The sequence below is a fragment of the Lepisosteus platostomus genome, chromosome 15, assembly GCF_059453375.1.
Source record: "Lepisosteus platostomus isolate fLepPlt1 chromosome 15, fLepPlt1.hap1, whole genome shotgun sequence".
Classification (NCBI taxonomy): Eukaryota; Metazoa; Chordata; class Actinopteri; order Semionotiformes; family Lepisosteidae; genus Lepisosteus; species Lepisosteus platostomus.
This window is the reverse complement of record NC_142625.1, coordinates 20,776,048-20,798,859: the sequence shown is the minus strand read 5'-3', so window position 1 is coordinate 20,798,859 and position 22,812 is coordinate 20,776,048. Positions and strand designations below refer to the sequence as shown.

General features: G+C 40.6%; 1 protein-coding gene across 1 annotated transcript in view; it reads right to left on the bottom strand.

Moving 5' to 3' along the window:
* LOC148648199 (rho GTPase-activating protein 39-like) overlaps positions 1–21,450 on the bottom strand; it is a 69,735-nt gene extending 48,285 nt beyond the window's left edge. The window contains exon 1 of the mRNA XM_088607580.1: positions 21,293–21,450. Coding sequence (XP_088463706.1) covers positions 21,293–21,306 — 14 coding nt within the window. The 5' untranslated portion in view covers positions 21,307–21,450. The remainder of the gene's footprint in view (positions 1–21,292) is intronic.
* Positions 21,451–22,812: the final 1,362 nt, after the last annotated feature.

The following is a 22,812-nucleotide window of genomic DNA, read 5'->3' as shown; positions in this document are numbered from 1 at the left end:
CTGTGATACTGAGAATATGCTGAGCAGCCAAAATTTTAATGCAAGCTATATTTTATGAATCCCCAGGGAGAAAATGTCTACACTGCTCCTGACTTGTATACGAGGTTGGAATCATGCAAACAGTCACTCATGAGAGTTCACGCAAAGTTTTAAATTGTTCGTCTAAGACAGGGAACAATTCCAGATGTGTAGCAACTGTGAACATTTTCTTTGTTCCTGTGCGTTTAAAAATGAGTGCATTAGTATGACTTCAGAGACACAGAGGATCACACTAATGCCGGTATATCCAGAACCTGGCTATCAATTTGATCTCCCTCTCTATAAAATGTCTAGGCCCCTAAGGTGGATGGAATTTAACTTGAAAAAATTACATATTTAAAAAAATGCGTGGCTTGCTACTTCAGAAATGTGCTGAACCAGAACGTTTTATCATCGTGAGATTTAATACTGCACTAAGCCTGGCATGAGAAAATATGAATATCTGTTGTTGGATTACAATATTAAAAAGCTAACAGAATCTGACATCAGCTATGCAATGAAACTTATCCAGGAACATTAAGAAATGCAACCATGAAACGTAAACAGCATTATTAGATGGGAACTGGCTGTTTTCCTTTCAAAGGCAAAACAGTGACAAAAGAAGTGAGATAGCAACGATAGGCACACTGCAGTATGTGAAAAACAATTAAACAAAGATTCGTAATGCAATTTGCCTTTAAAGTTGCATAACACCATCATTCTCATGACTTTTTTTCCCTTTGCCTTCCTACTGAGTTCCATAAAGAAGAGAACAACCCTTTCACTTGGTTCTCTGTTTCTCAAGCCTTCACACCTGAGTGGGGCCAGCAGCCTCTCAGTAGTACGCAGCCTGTCCTCCACCCACACTGCGGTCCTCGAGGGACAGGACAGGAGGTCACGCAGCTGTGAGTCCCCCTGGGGCTGGCGTGAGCGAGGATCGCTGGTGGTCTGGATCATAACAGCCGTCCCCGGCGATAAGGGACAAAGTAGCTTTTATGTTGGTTTTTTTTTAACTCCAAACACTGCTGTTTGCCAGGACGTGTAAGCTGGCACTTTATTTTATCTTGGGTCATCCTGCTTTTTTATCCACGGATGTGGTGAGCGCTCTTTCTCCTGGACGGACATCATGCGGCTGTCGTTTTCTCGTGGTTCTGCGAGATACCCGCTAAGCGGGCAGACATGCGCGAGACAGAGTGAGTGTCCACTGTACTGTGCAAGCGTGTGCGTCACTGCCCGGAGCCCCGGAGAGACTCCGGCTCTGCCACGGGCCCCCCCAAGAGGGTGCATTCCCTGTGCCCTCCAGTGCTTGTTGGTGCCATATGGCTGCCCGCAACAGGCACAAACTAATGAAGCGTACCTTCTCCGTAGTGCCCACCTGCCCATTTGGAACAGGGCTGGCACCCAATTCCCACAGGAGCTTTAGAGAAATGCACTGAATAGTGTGAGCCAGCAATCTGGCCAAAAAGGCTTCCACATTCCATCCAAGCATGCCTACATCCACTGCCTCGCAACAGGTACAGTGGCACCAACGCATGAAGACACAATCTGTCTATAACTCTAACCGTATAAGTAACAGACACGTACATTCCGCTTATTTTTGTGTGTTAAAACCTTGAGATTGGCAGGATCCGTCATTAAGTCCTCTTCACACAAAAACTCCTATATGGTAAGAAACCTATAATCCAGGCAAACTGGAACAATGGGCGCAGATCGGGCTTCAACTAAAAAAACTTTTAAAATAGCATAAGCCACATTTCATGCCAGTAAAAACAAAGAGTTTGTTGTTTTTTATTTTATTGTTTTTTAGACACTAAATTTTTTATTCTGTGATGAACCCCATTTGAGCAAACAAACAAGCAAAACTCCCCCAATGTGCTGGAGGCTTCGATCTTGAACTCAACACAAGGAGAAAGACTAGACCAGACACACTGGCCTCAGCTGAATCATAAACTAAATATGAATGGAGCAGTTAAGAATCACTATACAATATATGCAAAGGCCAGAACACCAGAAATTCACCCCAGAGTCAGTATTCTTCCTCCTTAACAAAGAATATTATGACTCATGATAATATTATGAGCAAGTAAAATGCCTACAAATGTTTTTTTGTAAAAAGCAAGGAATTGGAGAAACTATAGGAGAGTTACATAAAGTTATTTTTATAAGCACAAGTAGTCCACTCAGGCTCCCAAAGAAAATGGTTAAGACACAACAACACCTCTTCTACACAAACCGCACCATCATGAACAACAACCCTGCTTCAGCTGCTGTGCAGAGTCCTCAGGGTTTGAGTTTACTACAGTAAACTAGAGGCTGAATAGGCCTCTAGTGACTCTTCAACAGTTAGCAAGGCTGATCCTCATAAGGACACATCCAATAACACAAACGCATAACAAGCACAATGCCAATCCAGGGTGATATAACTAGCAGTAACCCTGGTGTCCTGGCCAAATTTCCCCAGGAATGATCCCCCATTTATTAATTAATTTAATTAATTAATCTTCCCCACTGACAGCTGATGTGTGGTGAGCATATTGGTGCACTTTGGCTGCTGTAGCATCATCTAAGTGGGGCTACTCACTGGTGGTGGAGGGGAGTCCCCATTACCTGTAAAGCGCTTTGAGGGAGTGTCCAGAAAAGCACTAATTAAGTGTAAGCAATTATTATTATTATTAAAATAAAAGGACCCCACTGTAACTTCACACATTGCCTGCCATTTTCTGCAGTTCAGGCAGGCCTAACTGAAGCCCACTAAAAGGCAAAAACTGTAAGAGCAAACACTTCTTACAAAGCATATTTGAAATGAACATACAAAAAGGACGAGCAACACATAAATAATTGAGTAGCCTCTAAATACAGGACCACAAAAAACACTATTGTTTACAACATCACTTCCCAGTGTTTCTACTGAAAAAAAAACTGCATAGACATGACTATATGACGAATACCTATTTTCCAAATTTAATTCGATTTACATAATGCGCTGAAAATAATAGAGAAGCAATGAGCCAAAAACGCTGAAAAACAAAATGGACCCACACGCCGACACTGACACCCACAGTAAACAGGATAACGTTCAGTTCGGAAGGTCACAATGATCATCACAGGCAGAGGAAGAAGAATGAGACTGTGCCAAAGGGAAAGTAAATGCTGGCTTTGAGAGCTTTTTTACAATACCCTTGTCTGGTTTTATATATAACTGGTTCTTCAAATGGGCAATGATAAAGGATGCACATTTGTCCAAGTTTTAAACCCACCCTCTAATGTTCGACACATGTGTTCATTTAACCTATATAAATCAAATGTAAACCAGATATTTAAAAAAAAACTCAGTGGCTGTGTCACAATCATGAAATATGTTTCATTTTCCAAGGGTTGAAGGTTTCCTGGCACACTAAAAAGTTTAACACTTGGACATAGATACTATAAACTAAAAACCCAACAGTAAATTACATTTATCATTTTTTAATTGCAATGCCTTATGTGAACTTGTGAAAATAAAAGACTACTGTTCTTGGAGACAAGTCTACTTCATTTGATGTTGCCCTTCGTAGGAGAATTGTGTTTCTCTACCAAGTGTAAATGCAATTTTATGGAGAACAGAACATTGCATTTTAAATGTTTTTATTTTCATGTGTCCTTAAAGAAATGAGTAGACTTAAGCAGAAGGTATCTGCCTCCTATCAGTGCTCTTGCACTCAGGAAAAGATAACATTGCTCAATGCACAAGGTAAAAGGGCTTTGGCAAGTAAGCTCTTGAGACAGCTTGATAGTGCTTAATGTCATAAACTAAAAGATCAGTGCTATTCTATGGCAGCTAAGGACACCTTAGTGGGCCTGGCACACAATTTCAATCAGACCACACAGAATTTAACTGGACATTGTCTGACCTGTCTGTCTTGGGTGCAAAAAAACATTGATTCCAAAACATTGATCAATTATTTTTTTTCCGGCTTTCTTCCGCCCTCTTTTCTTTCTGTACAAAAACAGTGGTGTGCCTTGCCAGCACAGTCTTTTGCAAATTTGAAAAAGAAAAGCTTTCAGAAAAATGACTCAACGGGGTCACGATAAAGACAAAGCCACTTCAGACAAAGAGCATTGTACATGATTCACCAACTGCTGATGTCTTTCCTGTAACTGTACCCAGCTTTCCTATTGTTTACCAAGACTGCATGGCAGCTTTTGCATTCTTGAGAGTAACGTGCTGTTTCTCTTTTTTTCTTACTCTGGCTGAGCCTGCTGAGGCTTACTCAGGTAGCCAACAATTTTGACATGTCTCATGCTTCTGCTTTCCCAGACATTCGCAAAAGGGCCAAGACACACTCAAACGTGACAATTCATTGCGTTTCAAGTGAGGTTGCGGCGGGGACAGGGCATCAAATCTCTCAGCAAGAGACTATACTTGTAGTGGGAGCCATCCAAAAGAAACAAGAAGTGATCCATTTTATAGCAGGCTTCAAAACTTTATGGTCTGTGAGGGTAGATGGATGGGGTCCCTTTTCAAAGGAGAGCTAGTCTTTGTAGGCCTTTGCAGAGAGGTGTAGCTGCTGTAGCTATTAAACATTGAAATTTGCACCACTCATACTGCACCTACCACAGCAATCCATACCTGTCTAGGCACCTGAGTGGTAGGGGTTTACAATACCTTTAAGCTATTAAGGTTTGCATGCTGAAACATATTAAGGTGGGTTAAATTATGAGATCAACCCTGCGGCTAAATTCTGATGTGTTGTTGCAATAGTAATCCAGTATGACCAGGAACCGTGTGATCAGCTATATAGTGTCAATGCTTGGCTGAGGAGCCAATGGTGTAAAACTACCATCTGTGGGATTGAGACTGAGCTCCTCTAAATCAGAACTCCCTCAGAATGGGTTCCTATTCTGTTGATCACCAGACCGATTTTAAAGGTCATGTGATCAGTTGCATAAAAGGCTTCAATTAAAAATGTCTTTTTTCTTCTTTAACTCTAATTATGTGGCTGCTGGCACATCACCCAGCAGCTGGTGTATTCAGCAGCTGGTATTGAATATTTGAGATATTTGCTTTTCAGATGTGACATTAATCATGCGAATACAAGAATTGTTACTGAGGAGGCAATCAGGCCTACCTAGCTTGTTTGATGGTGTTTAATCTATCCAAAGATCTCATCCTGTAGAAAACCAAGGTACTGGCTTCATCAATATGACTGGGTAGCTGTGTATCATTTCAATTTGAAAGTTATTCTATTCCAGTTCAGCCAGAAGATACATTCTATCTTCAATCTATCAGTGTAATCAGCTCTTCTGGGGACTGAGTCAGTTCTTAGATTGTATAACATGACCAAACCACCAACAGCAGCAGTTTTCAAACACTAGTCAATTGAAGAGGATGTGCTATTTCAAAGAAAACCCTGCACTCTTGCTAAATGTTCAGAGCCATACAGTCAGGTAACATGGACCTTTGGTTGGGCTTGAGCAACTTTTTAACTAAGTGTTCCATGTACATTTGAAACTGTCTGCTAATGGCTGCTAATCCCATAACAAAAAACACACATTAAAGCAAAATCTGTACATGTCTTCTCCCTTATCAGGAGACTTGAAATATTCCAGATACTCACCTGTATTATACAAGATCTGCCAGGTAAGAACACGGGTTACAATTTCCCCCCAAAAAAATATTGCTGGAGCTACAACAGGAAAGTAGTGAGGTTTTGTAATATTTTACAAAGCAGAATTCATTATTTGTAGAAAGAGGATCATCCAGTGAATGGAAAACTTTGCCAATGAGTAATGGAAACACTTTGGACAGTCTGAAATTTTCACTTAGCCAATGATCCTACGGGGACACCCATTTCCTGTACTTGAAACACTTTCATCTGTGTTTTTCTGGAGTCCACTCTCTGCTGGACAATCTGTGCTGTCTCTCTTCCTGTACACCTATTAATAAACTGCTTGGCAAGGAATTAAATATCCTGAGCTGGGTCATACCTTTACAAGCCAGGAATGTGAACTCATGTTAAATAGAAAGGTTAGAATATCTTTCCCCTTGGCATGTATTAAAGCAAACACAGAGATGGGAAGGCTGACAGGCACAGACAAACACACTGAGGATAACACTGCCATGTGGCTCAGAATTTGTCCCTGAGATAGACAGCAACCAGCTTGCCCTGCAACTAAGCTAATTACATTTCAGGGCCTGATGTATTCTCCTCTCTGGGTCAAGGAGCTGCTTATTTACTCTCTGAAAACGCTATTTCAGCATGAAAAAAAGTCCAAAGCGAAATGACAAAAACATAGTGTGTCCTTGATGAGACCACAAAAGTTTCAGCCAAGTTTCCAGAAAGTCTCCTGTCTCTGCCAACGGTGGGTGTTTTGATAAACAGTGACTTTCTTCAGGAACTTACACCTTTTGCTAAAAATAACCTCTCTTTGTTCACCATTACCTACATGTTTCCCATAAGTGAAAACATAATGTATTGTCTTAATAGAGCTGAAACGGGCTCAAGTGCTTTGTTTTGTTTTTGTATAAATACGCTCAGTAACAAAGCATAACATCCTCAAAGTAAATTTTGCCAAAGCCATGTCAGTTCTGGTATAGTGTTTGAGTGACAGAAAGGGATAATGGCTTTATTTTTACACACCTCTCCTCAGTTAATAAAAGACAAAAAAAAAACAAACAAAAGCTTAGGGTTTCAAAAGGCTTGCAGCAGTATCTTCACCATTCTCTGACAAAGACAGCAAATGTAATGTTAGGTCTTTCATTGGTTATATCTTGCTACCTAATAATAAAAGGCACTCAAACAAAAACAGACTGTCTCTGTTAAAAGGTTTCACAAAGTACAATGTTTTTTTGTTTTACAATAATCAATTTTATACTCATACTTGCACCTCTGGATACCTGTGTCTAAACTATGAGGTGGTCAATATTCTCTTTTGAGCTTGGGTTGCGTGTTATTGTATTTCCCAAAAACCTGGAACTAAGCAAATTTGAGCTTGTAGGGCACATGAAGAAAATAATGAAAGTAAACTACTACATTGAGTTAAAAGGGAAATAATGTCCAATAAGCTGCCAACAACAAAATATGTTCAGTCTGTCAACAAAAAAAAATATTTTCAGTCTGTTTCTTCAGTACTTCACTTTTTGGGTGAAAAAAACAAAAACATAATGAAAAATGTAATGAATGGTAAAATATAGGCTTTTTACCATGCTGCCAGTGCACGGCAATACAATCTAAAACTAGATTGAGGATTTCTAAAAATTCCCCATCCCCCACAAAATTGCAACAGCCCCCTCAAACCTGAATATTTCTGTCATGCTCTCAGCGATTTTTTTAAGCGTATGTAGGCTGCCGATGAGATGTGGATTTCATTGGCCTCAACAGCAAAAGAGATTTTTTTTGTGCACTAAGTAGGTTATAAACTATTTTTAAACTGTTAAGAGGGACTACATTTTGGAGCATCTGCAAAAGTGCTTGCACTGCACTGGGCAATTGTTTCAGCAGAACGTCTCCGTTAGAGAAGCCAGCTTTGGGTGATGCAAACAAAATTCCATAACCAACTCTCAAGTAGCTACAGGAATATTCCAGCTTGTGAGTGGTTAGACGTGATTATGGGGACTAATTACATGCTAAATCTTTGGCCAGAGAATCACTGGAGTGAATCCCAAATTTGAAACCTCTGCAAAAACTACCACACTCACTGGAGCACTTCAGCACTATGGTTTTGCCAAGTATGTCGGTAACAACGGTTGTAAGGAGGGAACAATTTAGCAACTGGTGTTCTGTCCAGGTAAAGTCCTGCGTTGCACTCTGGGCTCCCAGGAATGTCTGAACTGTTTCGACCCCCATCAAGTATAAGCTGCTTTCTGGTAATGGGTGGATTGATAGATGGTATATCCAAGGCATTTCAGCAATCATTCACAATTCCAAAGACTTATAATGAAAACTAGCTCTACTGGACCAACAATGAGCAACATGGATCTCAAAGTTTTAAAGCAGCCCTCACTAACAACATAGCTACAGGGTAAAAACCTCTGAATTCCAGTCACTGCCCACAAGCATTGAATATAAATACGGACTATGTGTCCAATGCCAAACCAGTTTAATAGAAGCATATTAAATTAATTTTTAGAAGGCAAGAGGAAAGAAATTCACAGAAGAAAATTATAGACGGGGACAAGGAGAAATTCAACTGCAAATGTTAACTGACAAAATCAGAGGGGATACAGAGACCAGCTAAGATCAAATCTATTCAGCAGAATTCTCCAACTCTGGTCCTGCAGAGCCCTAATCAAGTTATTCTTATAGGTGACCCTGAACTATGTTGTTTTTTGTAGAATCAGGACCAGTTGTTTAAGCAGTTGATTAATTAAACAATTACAGTCAAGTTACAATTCTGGGTATGCTGGTCCTTGGGGCCTGAAGGATATTTTGATTTTTGTTCCAAATGATCTCTGAGTTTAAAAAAAAACACAGCACCTGTTTAGCTGATTCTAGTTAAATTGTCCCAGTCCTTTAGAAATCGATGGTTTAAAGACTACTTATAAAACCTCCAGGACCAGGGATGGAACCCCAGGTATTTGCTGTATAAATCAAACCCGCTTTAAAACTTTAAACCCATCAACATACAGAAAATCTTCCATCACGATAACAGCTCCGAACTACACACAGTATTGATAAGCACGGAAACAGCAGTACTTTCTTGTATCATGCTAGTATCTGACAAGATTCCCCTTGGAAACAACAGCTTTTCCAATCATCTGTACCACACCAGATGGGTGTGGTACTGAGGCACATAAGCTTCTTGTCTCCCCAGAGACCACACATCTTTTATCTACTGTTACTGGTGTTTTTTTATATTACATTCTATAAACGTGGGCACAACCACGTTATTTGGAGTTCGGGGTTTGCTCCTAAACCTAACTCTGGGTTACCACTAAAGTCATTTATTTCTTTTTTCTCATTTATTTTCGGATGAGTGTCTGCCAGCTTGCAACACCCCATGCCAGCTCAGAGCAGTATTTACTGCCAATTATGTCCTGCCTGAAGACACAAAGTCCCTTTCTCTGCAGAGGTTACAATTTGGGAGCAAAAATAAAAAGTGCCAAACATCCTTTCCACTCACTGCCAATGAAAATTACAGAGAGACCAAAGTAAACTGAACCTCTGTTTCAAGTTGCTTTTCCAGTGACGGATACCGAGAAAGCCCCCTGTCTGTACAGTGCAGAAATTGGAAACTGTATCACTTTCGAGTCTTAAACAAACATTACAGTATTTCTGCAAACTTTCAGAGACCTTTTTTTGTTTTTTACTCTCCAGCTTAACATTAAGACAAGCCAAGTGTACAGTACACTATTTCCAAAAGATTTATAGTGTGACACTCTACACAAGCTGTACAATGCTTGCTAAATCATACACATATTCAGCATGAATACCTTTCCCAGTGAAAATGTATTTGGGTTATGCTTGATTTTAACCCTGTATGGCCTGTTGGAACTTGAAAGTCTAGGAACATTAAATCTGAGCTAGTCTGTCAGAACCCCTATGTACCACTGCCTATAAATATTTTTGTACAACAATGAAAACTTGGGGAGTTATGGAGCTACTTTTCCTCCAAAGGAAGCATTCCTACAACAAATAACCAATTCTAATTTGTTTTTACTCAGAAACAACAATTCAGACAACAAAAAAAAGAGTTAAAATGCCTTAATCAGTGCTGTTATTGAGTCAATCAATTTTCCTCTGACATCCCTCTCCCTCCAGTTCCTCACTGCCTTAGAATTTCAGTGAATGGCTGCAATTTCCTCTTTGTTGTCCAACCTGCTTGGTTTTACATTCTTCATTCCGAGCCATTTAGATATGTGTTTGTGTAATCTAATTATCTTTGACATACTCTTTTGTCTGCAAATTCAAAAGAGGTTTAAATGAGGGTAGGTCAGGTACCACAGGTGTTCTTTTTTTAAGGGCGGTGAAAAATGAACACCAAAAAACAATACCTTTGTACGAATATGTAGCAGCAGTTTGTGTAAGCCACATACAAGTATTTGTTGCTTATTTTGACCTTTAGAAAAAACTAAACTACATGAGTCCTGATGTCGGACAAAACCTGAGAAGCCGAAAAAGACAAGCAGACCGGCCTGTTTGCTAGCAGTGGTCTGTGAGCCAGACTTGGCCGCTCTCACTTAGCTGCTGTGTTTGCTGTACTGTGGGTGTCAGCTTGTACACTGAACAGGGACTGAAAGGACACTGAACCGCACCATCACAGCCACCAATTCAGATGTGACAAGATCTGAAAAGGAGTCCACACCCAGCCCAGTGCAGTTTTCAATCCATTTTTTGCAGCGGGTGAGGCTAATCTATTTTCTGGTGTACCAGCAGGCTGGTGGGATATACAAAATAAACATAATATGAATAACAGAACTGAAAGCAAGAATGGATTTCTAAACAGCCTGCCAATCTTCCAAGGGTTTCTTTTGATTTTTAGAAATAAGGGCTGAAGTCTAAATGCACATTATTCCAGGTAGATTCACATTTGTCTTTGTTTTTCCATTAAAAATGTCTCTTAAATGCAAGAATCGGAAGGGTCACTGACCAGCGACCAGTCCATACATTTAATGAAAAGTAAGATGTTTCTAGAATATTCTTTCTTCTTATATCTGACTTTTCAATGTCTCAGTACTTCTAGTCTCCTACAGTCCAGTAAGTAGCCAGTACTGCGTGTACTCGGGGAAAAGCCACACAGGACAGTTCAGAGCGGGCAATCAAACTAGCTTGCATTTCTTTGGGAAGTGGGAGGAAACCCGACCAACCCAAGTGAACACAGGGGAAAACATGCAAACTCCGCCGAGACAGGTGTCCCAAGATGGTATCAAACCCAGGACCCTAAAGCTGTGAGCCACTGGTCCTAACCAACCACACCACCGTACCACTATACTGCCCTAGATCTGAAGATCTCAAACTTCTTTCACTGCCATTCTGCACGGCATTTCTTTGGACTCCTTTGGACGCTACTGGCCTTTCTTTTAGGCTGCTATCCAAAGCAGAGCTATTTTAGCACGCCCTTCTTCAGTTTCTCCTTCAAATAACGTGAAAATCAAGATAATCTCCATTTAAACAACATCCCCATAGTGACTAATGTCTTCTCTGTCTTAATCTAGCTGACATGAGACACCAAAATTACTCAAAAAGAATAGACTAGTTTGGAACAGTAGTGAAAAATGCGCGACCTGAAGATTTTTAACCTTCAAGAACATAATACGCTTAAAAGTGCAATGTGTAATTTGTAAATTAATTTTTGTGTAAAATAAATGAAAAAAAAAACAACTTAAAAATATTAGTCTAAAAAACAAAAAGTGTTTTGCATGTGTAGATTAGGCACCCACAGTGTTACAAATGTAGCCAAAGAACATTCTCAGCACAATACTATGGAAAAATCTTGTTGGCACAACCAGACTTGCCATCAGTTGTTACCCAAGAGGATCACAGAAAACACAGGACTAAAACGCTGGACACAGTTGAACAAACAGTTGTTTTTCAAGGGAAAACCCTCCCTTCTCTAAAGCATGTTGCAAGCATACAGAGAAAGGAAACCTCTGATCTTTACTACAAATAATTCTCCAGAAGGTTTGCTTTGTCAATGGGAACCACCTCAAAGAGGGCAGTCAAGCAGGCTCACGATTTGTCTGCAATTACTCTTTAGCCTGCATTTTTTTTTGCCACAGTAATCCACTTACCATGTAGATTACCACAAAGCTCAAGTTTTTTTCAAGAAGATACTTGTCTGATAAGAGGACAGCTGAGGAGTTGAATAAGGTTTTGGATGGGCACTGCAGTTGTCTGATAAAGTCTAGATATCACACAAGATTCTTCTTCCTTCTGTATGCCAGTGGTCAACAGCAGGCAATTCAATCATCTTTCCCAGCAGTGCTCTTACAATGACTCAGTTGCGTAGTCTCCATCTGATCTCAAAATCACACAGCCTAAAATTAGAAAGCGCTAGCGTCTAGACCAGAATTTTTCCCACCCCTCACATGTTGCCCCTCTCATAAAAAGGGGAAAATATTCAAAAAACATCTGACTTTTTTGTCGTGTGGTGTAAATGCCTCATTAACCAAACTGCATATACTGTTCCCAGGGTATTGAACTATTAGCTCTGGAGATATTATTCAAAGGAAATCTGACCACTGTCCACTATAACTTGTTGCAGAGAATGCAAGAAAGATTTGCTGGAAAACGTGTTTCCACAAGGGTTCAAAGCTGAATTACTAATAAAAAAGACAGTTACAAAATTCCACAAGCCTCTTGCTGAAGAAAGAACGCTGCTTTCACGGCTAAAGAGGTATTTATTCTTTAAAATATCTAGGTAATAAAGTGCTTTGTAAATGTTTAGAATCTGTATTTTTTTTTGTCGGTTTTCCCTGACGATTTTTTCGCTCCCTCTGGTCACACTGGGAGGGACACACAAACCTACCATTTGCATGTTGTGTTTTAAAACAGGGTGTGTGTTTATTTAGTCAAAGATCTGAAACAAGCACTTTGCAGACTGGACTGCAGCACAGCACATCAGCAGTAAAAAAATAACTCAAGGCAAAAAAAAAATAGGCTTTTTGTTTTGTGGTATTGGGTACAATAGCAAATACATTTTCATCAGCTGGCCTTTGGAGTACAGCTAAAACACTGTGTGCAGGAGGTGGGGAAATAAAGAGGTTTTTCTTTTCTTTGCTAAGGCTCCTACTAGTTTGTCCTCAAACAAAGCTGGCAGTGTTTCGGCTCGTTATTCATGCAGGTTGCTGCAACTATTCTTCCCTGATCTTGGAGGCTGCTGCAGCTGTCGGTGTCCATTTGGACAAATAAAAAGAAATTTTAACAGCATGAACAAACGCAGGCTTATTCTGCAAAGGATAAACTGTCACAAATTATTAAGTGTGACTTGTGTTAACAGATCTGCCATGGAGCTTGTACAGGAATCTGGCTGGCAGCCAGTAGGTATAAGAGGTTGGTGCCAGTGATCCTCTCACTACAAAGCCCAAAAGGGCTGCCCACACTCATCTGCTCTTCACAGCTAAGGTTACCTTAATACCGGCAGGATTCTTTAAAGCTGAAGGGATCCCCTTTTGAGGCTCTGACCTTCCAAAGATCCATTGCAAATTGAATTATAGGACATCACCTCAGAGCTCCCTCTAATACAAAACTGCCAAACTGGGAATGTGTCAGCAGGACCTTTAGTTAAATTAAAAAATGAAAATGTATGTAACTACTTCCAATCCAAAGGATCCAAATGCTGATGCAAGTTTTCTTCATCAGGGAAAAGACAAATTGAAGTCTGTGGTCTGAAATGCATTCCATATTAGTGCAAAACACTGTTGACTTTCTGTTGTCCGAGATCACGTACTGCGCTTGCATGATCAAATGAGTGTTAAAACACTGTTAAAAGGGAGTAAATAAAGGTTAAACTTAGGATGCTTCTCTCAGCAGTGAAATGCTTCATAAATTCAGCAGAGAGTCAAAGGGGGCTCTGAGAGAGAAACATTCATTCTTTGCACAATGTACCAGTTTACTCCAGCGGTTTTTTATCTGTCCTTAGCCGATTTTTGCTGCGCAGAGTGGGATACCTTGTCGAAGGCAGGCTGCTACTGATAAGACGTGCTGACTTTGAAAGCCGCTGAAGTAGAGGGGCCAGGTAATGAGCTCATACAGTTAAGTCATGCAGGTTGACTTTGATCACAGCGGTTTGATCTGCAAAGCACCTCCGCTCGCGTTGCCCGAGGGACAGCTCTCGCTCCCCAGTCATCCTGCATAAAACATGTTAGACTCATTAGCTCTGATTTCACTGCATTACCCCTATGCTCCAGCAAATGGATTTTGGCTCTGCCTCCAGTGCTCCCCAATGCTGTTTGAGAAATTACTGGCTGGAGCACAGCAAAGCGGGAGAAAGTGGCAAAGCATCTGCTGCATGACTCCACATGAACAGAATTCACTGAAATGTGCTTTGAGATGGTGCCCTGAAGAAAACAAAAGGCACAACTGCCAAAATCATCTTGAAACCCTTGACATTCAACTGAGTAAGAACTCGCATTACGACATAAGTGTCGAAAACACAATTTACCATTAGGAGCATGAAGCATTCTCATATCTGTGCCTTCTTTGTAGGTGGTTTTTGTGTTGCTTTTAATCGCCTGCAATGTTGTAAAGTACAATGCTGTACATTTAAAGCACAGAAGGCTGGGAAGGGGTGAGGCAGACTGTTCAAAAAGGAGAGAAGATATCAGCTCGGCACAGTCCAACCCTGCAGTTCTGAACACACAGGGGCTAGCCCGAAGCCCTGGGTCAATGATGGATGAAGAAGTGAATAGAAAGAGGCTCTGTTAGAGACTAAGCTTCACCTGCACAAAGAGGAAGGACCATAATTATCCAAACATTTCCATACAGCGATTAAACACCAGCAGGAAAATGAAATCAGGGGACATACTACATTGAAAGAACACTACATAGTAATTAATGGATCATGAGATGAACAGTACAAATAAATGCTGGATGAAACCATGGATTATTACTGTAAAATGCTTCAAAGAAAATCTAAAGTTGTATATAGAGTTTTGGAAATTTGAGCAAGCCACTTGTGTTAGTGCAACAAGTGTACTTTCTTTTGAGAAATCCTCTTTATTGCACCAGTTTCACTGATACCCAGCAATATCACGTGCAGTCACCACATCAAGGATCACACACTGTATATTGCTTATGAAAAGCTGCATCTCTCTGTGTGACATTTTTTGCGGCAAGTGAAGATTTAATTCTGGGACGCCTCCACGGGCTGACCAATTCCATATAACCCACGAGAACTCAACCTGGGGCTGACAGGCCAGTACCCCGTATAACCCGGACAGCTAAGATTTCCAAACAATCAGCCTTTTACTCCAGACACTGGTGACACATTCTATATAAGGAAAGCTGCTTTAACGTCTTCACAGCCCCATGATGTATGGAACTCATTGTTTGCCTACTTCTCCTCACTAGTGGATCCTCACACTGGAAACATCAGGCTTTTTTAAACCTCTGCCAGTTACTGTATTTGTCTGAAACCCCAGCCAATGAGAAATGGCAATAAAATCTGCCTTTGTTCAAACCAGCCTGACAAACAGGACACTGCTCCAGCCCCCTGTCGCAGGGACAAAAAGGCTCTTATCTTGCGCACATCGGAGGAGGAATCTGAAAGGCCACAGAGCTGTAAGAGACAGGAAGGAAGAGGCTTGTTCCAGCTTAACGTTACAGCACACAAACAGAATCCTTTTCCTATCCAAACTGCTGCGCCCATGAGTCCCTCGACACTCAGGGAGCCAAGCAGAAAACAAAAAAGCGCACAAAACATTTAACCTACAAAGGCATACCTACATTCCTCTTGTCTCATGCTTGAAGAGGCAGTACTGCGTATCATTTAAAAGGGCTTTCTGAAGAACCACTTAAGAGGAATGATGGTCTTATAATGTCTGTCTCACCAATACAAAATATTTCTAAATAAGCAAATAACTAATTCTGGTCTTTCACTAAAGGGCAACTGTTTCTGTCGAAAACAAATGGCACAAGTTGTTTTGCGGTGCCCCCGAGTATTTTAAAGAGCAAAAAGAAAATGAAGAAGAGCATGAAATTAAACAAGAACATGGCACAAAGAAGCACGGGGAAGCTTACCACTGCTAAAGGGAGCTGACAGAAACAAGCAGGTGTCTCTCCCTCTCGAATCAACCAGGGCTGAGAAGCCAAGCATCAAGGTCAATTAAAGGATTCTCCTCCATCTCTGAAATGATCAGCCTGCAACACATTCAGCATTCCTCTCTGGGCACCACTTCCAGTTCTGCCTATCACTTCCCATCTCAAATGACACCACATACTGCTCTTTAAACACAAATGCAGGCAGCAACACAGGGCAAGAGGCAGGTGCTGACATCAAGCCTCGCAAAGGTTCAAACACAGGCTGTGTCAGATACAGCTAAGAATGAAGGGCTGAGTGATTATGAGTCCTGGATCAGACAACCTCGTGACTTCCTGGGTCTAGGATTAAACCAGCATTGTTGAATTTATCTGGACTAGAAAGTCCTGAGACGACAGGTAAAATCTTCCCACTGATCTTGACAGAAGAACACCCGCACATCTTTCTTTAACCAGAAATTCTGAAGGGATCGGAAAAATTAAAGCCTTTTGGAAAAAACTTAACTCTTTGAATACAGGAAACAAAAGGACATAACTGAAGTCAATGAAGAGGCAAAAAACACGTACAGTATATCAACTGCTCACTTGATAAATAAGACTTTCTCAAGGCATGTGATGTGGTCGCCAAAACATTAAGATGTTCTTTCAAGAACTGTCTCGACCGGAAAAGGTACCAGTATTACATAATAGAACAGTGGCAGTGCCAAAGGGGAACTTCAATACTATTTTTATATTTCGAGGTTAGAAAAAATCAGCATTGACGAGTGCAGTTCAAACCACAATAAAAGTCAAATGTACACAGTAACGTGTAAATCTCCAATTTACATCACAAAATAGATTAAATTTCCAGGTCTGCACAGCGCCATGTTCTGCAATTCAGAACAAGACAACAAAACTTCCAGTGACGTGAAGCAGCTTCATTAGATTATAGACAAGCAGGCTGGTGAATACTCTTTTAATCCAATAGAAATACTGCTCTCAATTTCGAGGAGGTTTTGCCAACAAATACTATTTACTTGTTAACTCGCCATGCAGATCACATTGGAACATTTCTGCAGTGAAAAGTCTGCTGCACAGCCTGAACTGATTCGCTTGACATCACATTACAGTAGTCGTTACAGTGACTAGGGAGCAGGAAAGGCCACATCACATGGCTATTTGTGGGAACTCTCGCTCTCGCCCGTGGAGACGCCAGGGGTTTGCAACAACATGGAGACTTACAGTGCCTTCACAAAGTTCACGATTTTGTTCTCAATTCGAAATTTGTTAAACGTTTTCTATACTGTCAATTAATTAATTATATTACTGAGATCAAATAACCAGTCTGAGACATTGTGACTGCAGTTCCCCTTTCAAATCATGCAGAACCATTTGGTTAAAGGCTGCAGCTCAGTGTTGACATCGTTTTACACAAAGCTTGAGAGAAAGGCGAAGGCTGTTTTTTTGTATTTTAAAAATTTCCTGGAGGTGCATTTGGCCTTACCTGCCACTGTAACCCTCAAGCTAAACACAAAGCAGCATCAGTATGTAAATCAGCCCTGCCTCTGTAATGCTACCTAAATCGATCCAGCCGGAATAACAACTCAGCCTGCATGCTACATAATCTTCAGGTCAAGGAATATAATGACTAATTCATCCAAATATAGTCGTGGCAACATAACCTTCAGGTACTGGGGAAATCTAAACAACAGCAGACGTTCTTAACGCAGAGGCAGACGTGTCCTGAGATGGAATAGTTCTCAGTTGCCAGGAAGGACTACCCTGTTTGCAACACAAAAAGGACATTTAAACTGCAAATGACTGTGAAATGCGCATACCAATCTCTGACCCCCCCAAGCCTGTGCCGATCAATCAGCTTGTTGCTGGTTGCTATGGAAATGCAAGTTTCACCAGGAGTTGTCTTAACTGTTCAGTGCTGTGTCTGTGTGCGCTGCAGATGGACTTTGTGGAATAGGAGGCCGTGTCTTTGTCAAAACATGGGAACAACCTGAACAGAACTGGCCCAGATGTTAAAAAGGCATTATTTGGCAAAATATTTTGACGCTCCTTTGAAAAACTGCTGCCATGTGACAGCCAAACTACTCAGGACTAACTTCGAAACCGCACATTCTTCAGTCTAACCCCCTTCTACTTTATCATACCTTATGCCACAGACACTGAAGGCTCTGAATCCCATTACAAGATAGGCACCCAGAGATGCTAATGAATCTGGTGCTTAAAGTGTAACTAATTACACTGCTCATGAATACCGACACATACAAGCTGATGTAATTATTGCACACCGAGAGCTACTTTAAACATAAACAAACAGCTTTGGTAAATACAAATAAAATGTGATTTGAGAGAGCAGGCTGAACCATAAGAATCCTGGTGTGGGAATTGTGAGAATGGAAGGGACAGGCCACACAGCACCTCTGTTTGCCCAGAGTAAACTCTTGTTTTTAAACCCGGGGGAAGGGCACAGTGAAGAGGGGCTAGGAGCTGGGAGGACGGACTGAGCCACATTCTTCTGGTTAAAGTCCAGTCAGGGGAATCATCAACAAGGGACCGCAATACTTTGGAAAGGGACCACATTATTATGCACAAAAAGATTTGAATCAAAAATGCTTTGAAAAACGAGAGTGGAAGAAAGGGTAGGAGGGTGGTAAGGCCCCACTGCAGCAACAGGCAGGTCTGTCCAGGTAGCCTGCAGTATTATGAGCTCTTATATACACTGTAAATTGCACCCTTCAGCTTTCAGCATTCTAAGCCCATAGAACAGAAAATGAAGACAATGTTCACCAGCTCCTGGTTTAGAAACAAGACTTTGTTCTCAGCCCGGACGGCAATCTGACATGTGTTCACAAAGCTTCTTGAACAGAATGAGTACTTGAGTCATCCTCAAAGGGCTAAAACAAATACACAGCTCAGAAGTTAAAAACTCTGACTGATATTAATGCAGATGACAGCACAAATGTGTAGTATGTAACTAAAACCTTTCTTAAAATGCACAGAACACCTTCAGCATAATGAATGTCATTATTACCTAAATTTACCTACATTTATACAAGCTCCTATTATGGATGAGGCCTGGACCAGGTACAGTCAACAAAGCATTTTAAAATGTCAAAACAGTAGTCTGATCAATTTAAACATGAAATTGGGTCAATTTTGAAATGAACAAAGAAGAGACATTTTAACTAAACATGCTAGTTTGTTTCACATAATAGTCCTAGGAAGCTGAAAGATGTTTGTTTCTTAGCATAGAAAACAAGTCACATTCTCTGAGCTGTACAATTGTAAATGAAGAGATTTGTGTCACCTATCTAGCTGCCATTAATTATTCAAGACACCATAAAGATCACACTTTCCCAGTGTAACAGGATTTGGCAACAGGAGCAAAGTAGGTGAGAGATACTTATTTCCTTAGGAATTCACAAGTGGTTTTGTCAGATGTGGATCTATTAGGGTCTACAAGACAAAAGCTGGAGACTAGGTTCTGAAGCCACACACAATAGAACAATTGTGAAGATCATAGGTTAACCAAAATGACCTGAAAGTTATGAGAATTCTGATTTAATCAACTACAACAATACTCGTTCTTCAGCACCATTATAAATCTAAAGCCAGTGCAAGTCCATGCAGATGTAAATTGACCTTAACCATGTTTTAGTTGCCTTTTGTTTAGAGCCAGCATATTCGTCCTGCAGATCCGTGTGTCCTAATACCTCGATCACATCCTTCAGGCAACTGGCCCGAATAAGGATCATTAAGAGGAAAGTACGTCTCCACCGTATGTGCAGCTAGGATTTCGGGATCTGCTGTGCAACAGCAAAAAGAAAACCATGAAACAGGAGTCGCCTGAGCACGTAGGCAAAAGCCAACAGTCCAAAAGAACAGGAGCGCAGAAAAGCAGATGTTACGGCCGAGGAAAATAGGGGGCCACCTGTCTGTTTCATGTCACAGCCTCAATCGAAGACTTATCGCGTAGTGATTCCACATTTATGAAGCGCAGCAACCCAGCGCACACATAATTACCAATAACAATAAAGGGAAGCAAAAGAAATCCACATCTGTCCGACTATACAACAGATGCCGGTAAATGTGTAATGTGTAAAAAAGCAAATAAAGTAATTTATGGGCAACAAAATGAAGCAAGGAACAACAATGCTCCTACTTAAATTCTTTAGCTTACTTTCGCATCTAAACCCAGTCAACTTGCCGCTGTATATGAAGAGATTCAAAAGAGATTTCGTAAAGATTAACCACAGCCGAGTTAATCACATCGACTTATTTCAGGACACAAGAAATACTGATTATGCAATTGCTGTCACATCACAAAATTCACCATGCAATTTTTTCTTTTGCAAAACTGCGTTTTAACTTTTCATACTTAAAAAAAGGCTATTTCCTACGGCTAAAAATGAATCATAGTGGTTCTGAATACCAGTGAAAACTCGATTTGTTTAAAAACATTGCCAACAACTGCAGTGTACCTCAGAAACATAAAACCAAACAAAATCTTACCTCAATAAACAAAATTAACAAGCCACACGTGTGCACATTGTAACCTGTTCTTTCTCAACCAGTGTGTTATTTTCGCAACCACTCTCAAAACGGTCTACAAAAGTAACAAAGTAATGTATTTTCTTCTGCTATCGTAATTTGCCCCGCATGTTATTAAATATTGAAATACAGTATTGCAAAACTACTCTCAATAGCATTAGCTTAGTCCCTAAATCTGGAGAGACTACTGGATTCTCAAACAACTCCGAGACAAACTGCCATGAAAACAAGAGAAATTGAAAGACGACTGTAACGCAACTAAACGTTTTGTTCATCTCTTGACACCTGGAAAACAGGATAAATTCAGGAATGTGCCTTGCAAGACGATCAACCAGGCAAAATATTATAAACCTGCCTGCACTGTTCCACACATCTGCTCCAAGCATACCAGTCAAGATAGAACACGTTGCGTTACTGATCACATTAATCCACTGCAGACCAAAACTCACAGAATTTATTTTTTAAGTGTCCCCCGAAGGCATTACACCGTTGATTACACAGAAAAACGATATTCCCAGCACTTTAGAAAAGTACCGTATTCACGACTTTTTTTCTCTCGAGGAAAAAACTTTTTTTTTACATGCATCTTAGTTTGACGTTAAATTCGCTATAAAGGAGCATAGTGATTTCTATAAATTATAATCATAAAAATAATAAAATTATGTGTTCCCTGACGATGCAGTTAACAATGAAAACATTGTCAGGCTTTCTTGATATCTCAACAGGATAATTCTCCAATCCAACTAAGGCTGTACTCAACTGTGTTCGGTGATACAATGACAATGTAAAAACAGAACGTACTTTGCGCACTCTCATGTCTTGTAAGCAAGATCAAATACAAATAATAAGAGTCAACGCTAAAGTAGATGGAGCGATGTAAACTATTACTGACAAGCCACAATTATCGATTACACTACTAAATGGACTTCTCCATGATTTTCCCCATGAGTTAAGCACAGTGTGGTGTTACAGTGAAATCTCTTTCACCTTTTTGCCTGTGTTCTAAAATTAAACAGGGTGCTTTCAGAAATAAACAATTCGAAGAAACTTACCTTGTTTCAGCCATTTCCCTCACATTGTACGTTCAAAACTTAAAATGAAATTAATAATAGTTTTCCCTCAGTTGAACTCGGACTATACAGGCATACGCGGATGTCGGAGCGGTACAGTTTCTCCCGAAACTCCACCCCTGTGAGCGAGTCACTCAATTGGGACTCTCGCCCTCCCCTCCTCCACTCCCCGCACGGTGCTGGGCAGGATGTGTAACCTGATCTCAGGCACTGTCTCGCTTTAGATTGGGGAACGAGAACTGACCCCCCCCCACCCCTGCAATGAATTCCAAATCAGTGGGTCCATCTGTTGGAAAGGAGGATCTGGAAAAATGTACGCCAATATTTCCGAGCTTGCCCTCCGCTACTATTTAATTAATATTTTAATCGAGAGACAAGCAAAAATAAGACGTAGATATCCGTGACTCGATGAATAAAAATAAACAGCTTTCTTGATCTCTATGCTATCCTGGGAGAGTGAGGAATCGGTAAACGTGTTTTATTTTAAAGAACTGAAAAATAGTCTGAGCAAGCAAGCTCTGTGAAGTTGCCCCCCTACAGACAGCACAAACGATGAAACCCACCCCATTCGCTAGTGCTACGTTTGTGCCGTTGAAAGTAGCGTTTGTGCTGCTTCTGTTTCCAAGATATAGCGCCTTGATTTTTCGGGGTCGTGACGTCACTCAGCCCTAACCCAGGGCTTAGGTGTTTTCTTTTAATTTTTAACCATGTTCTCGAAAACGTATTTTTTGTGTACTCCTTTCATTGGTGAAGAGACACCAGTTTCCAAATTACGGCTGGTACAACACGAGAGCCCATATTCACATTTTTAGGTATTAGTTTCAAGATCGATATAATTTAACAATAAAAAACAAAATTGAAAGCATGAGCATAATAATATAATTGTCATAGACTTTACATTTCTATTCATTTTTGAAATACAAAGCAGAAAGTGTTTCCCCTATCTTAAATATACGATTAAAATTGTTCAAATACCATGTATTAATTACAGAAAGCAGTTATATTGAAAATAAAAAATGTATTTATTTCGAAGAGAACGGGACATTGTGAATCAATAAAGACGTTAACAAAGAAGCCGATGTAGTTATTTGCAAATAAGTAAAGCATTTAAAAAATAGATTCTCATTGACAGTAAACAAGCCACCTGGCGCTGCTAGCTTGAACAGCTCTCAGACCCGTGATTGGCTAAAACCCCCGAACAGTCCGGGCCGCGATTGGGTGAAGAGTGAGAATCGACACTCTGATTGGGTAAAGCGCCATAGCGGAAGTTCCGAGAACATGTAGATAAACAGGTGATGGATGTTCTTCTTGTTCCGGTTAACCGTGTGTGCTGTATGAGCACGCCTGATATACAGTAACACATCCATTGGTTTCCAGTTACTAATCAATCTAAGAGAAGTCGTACTGAGGTCAAAACTGAATAGCAGACAAAGAATGTCATGGCACCCACAGCGCGTTCACTCCGACAGCATGTCACGATAGGAGTTCGCGCATCACGATCA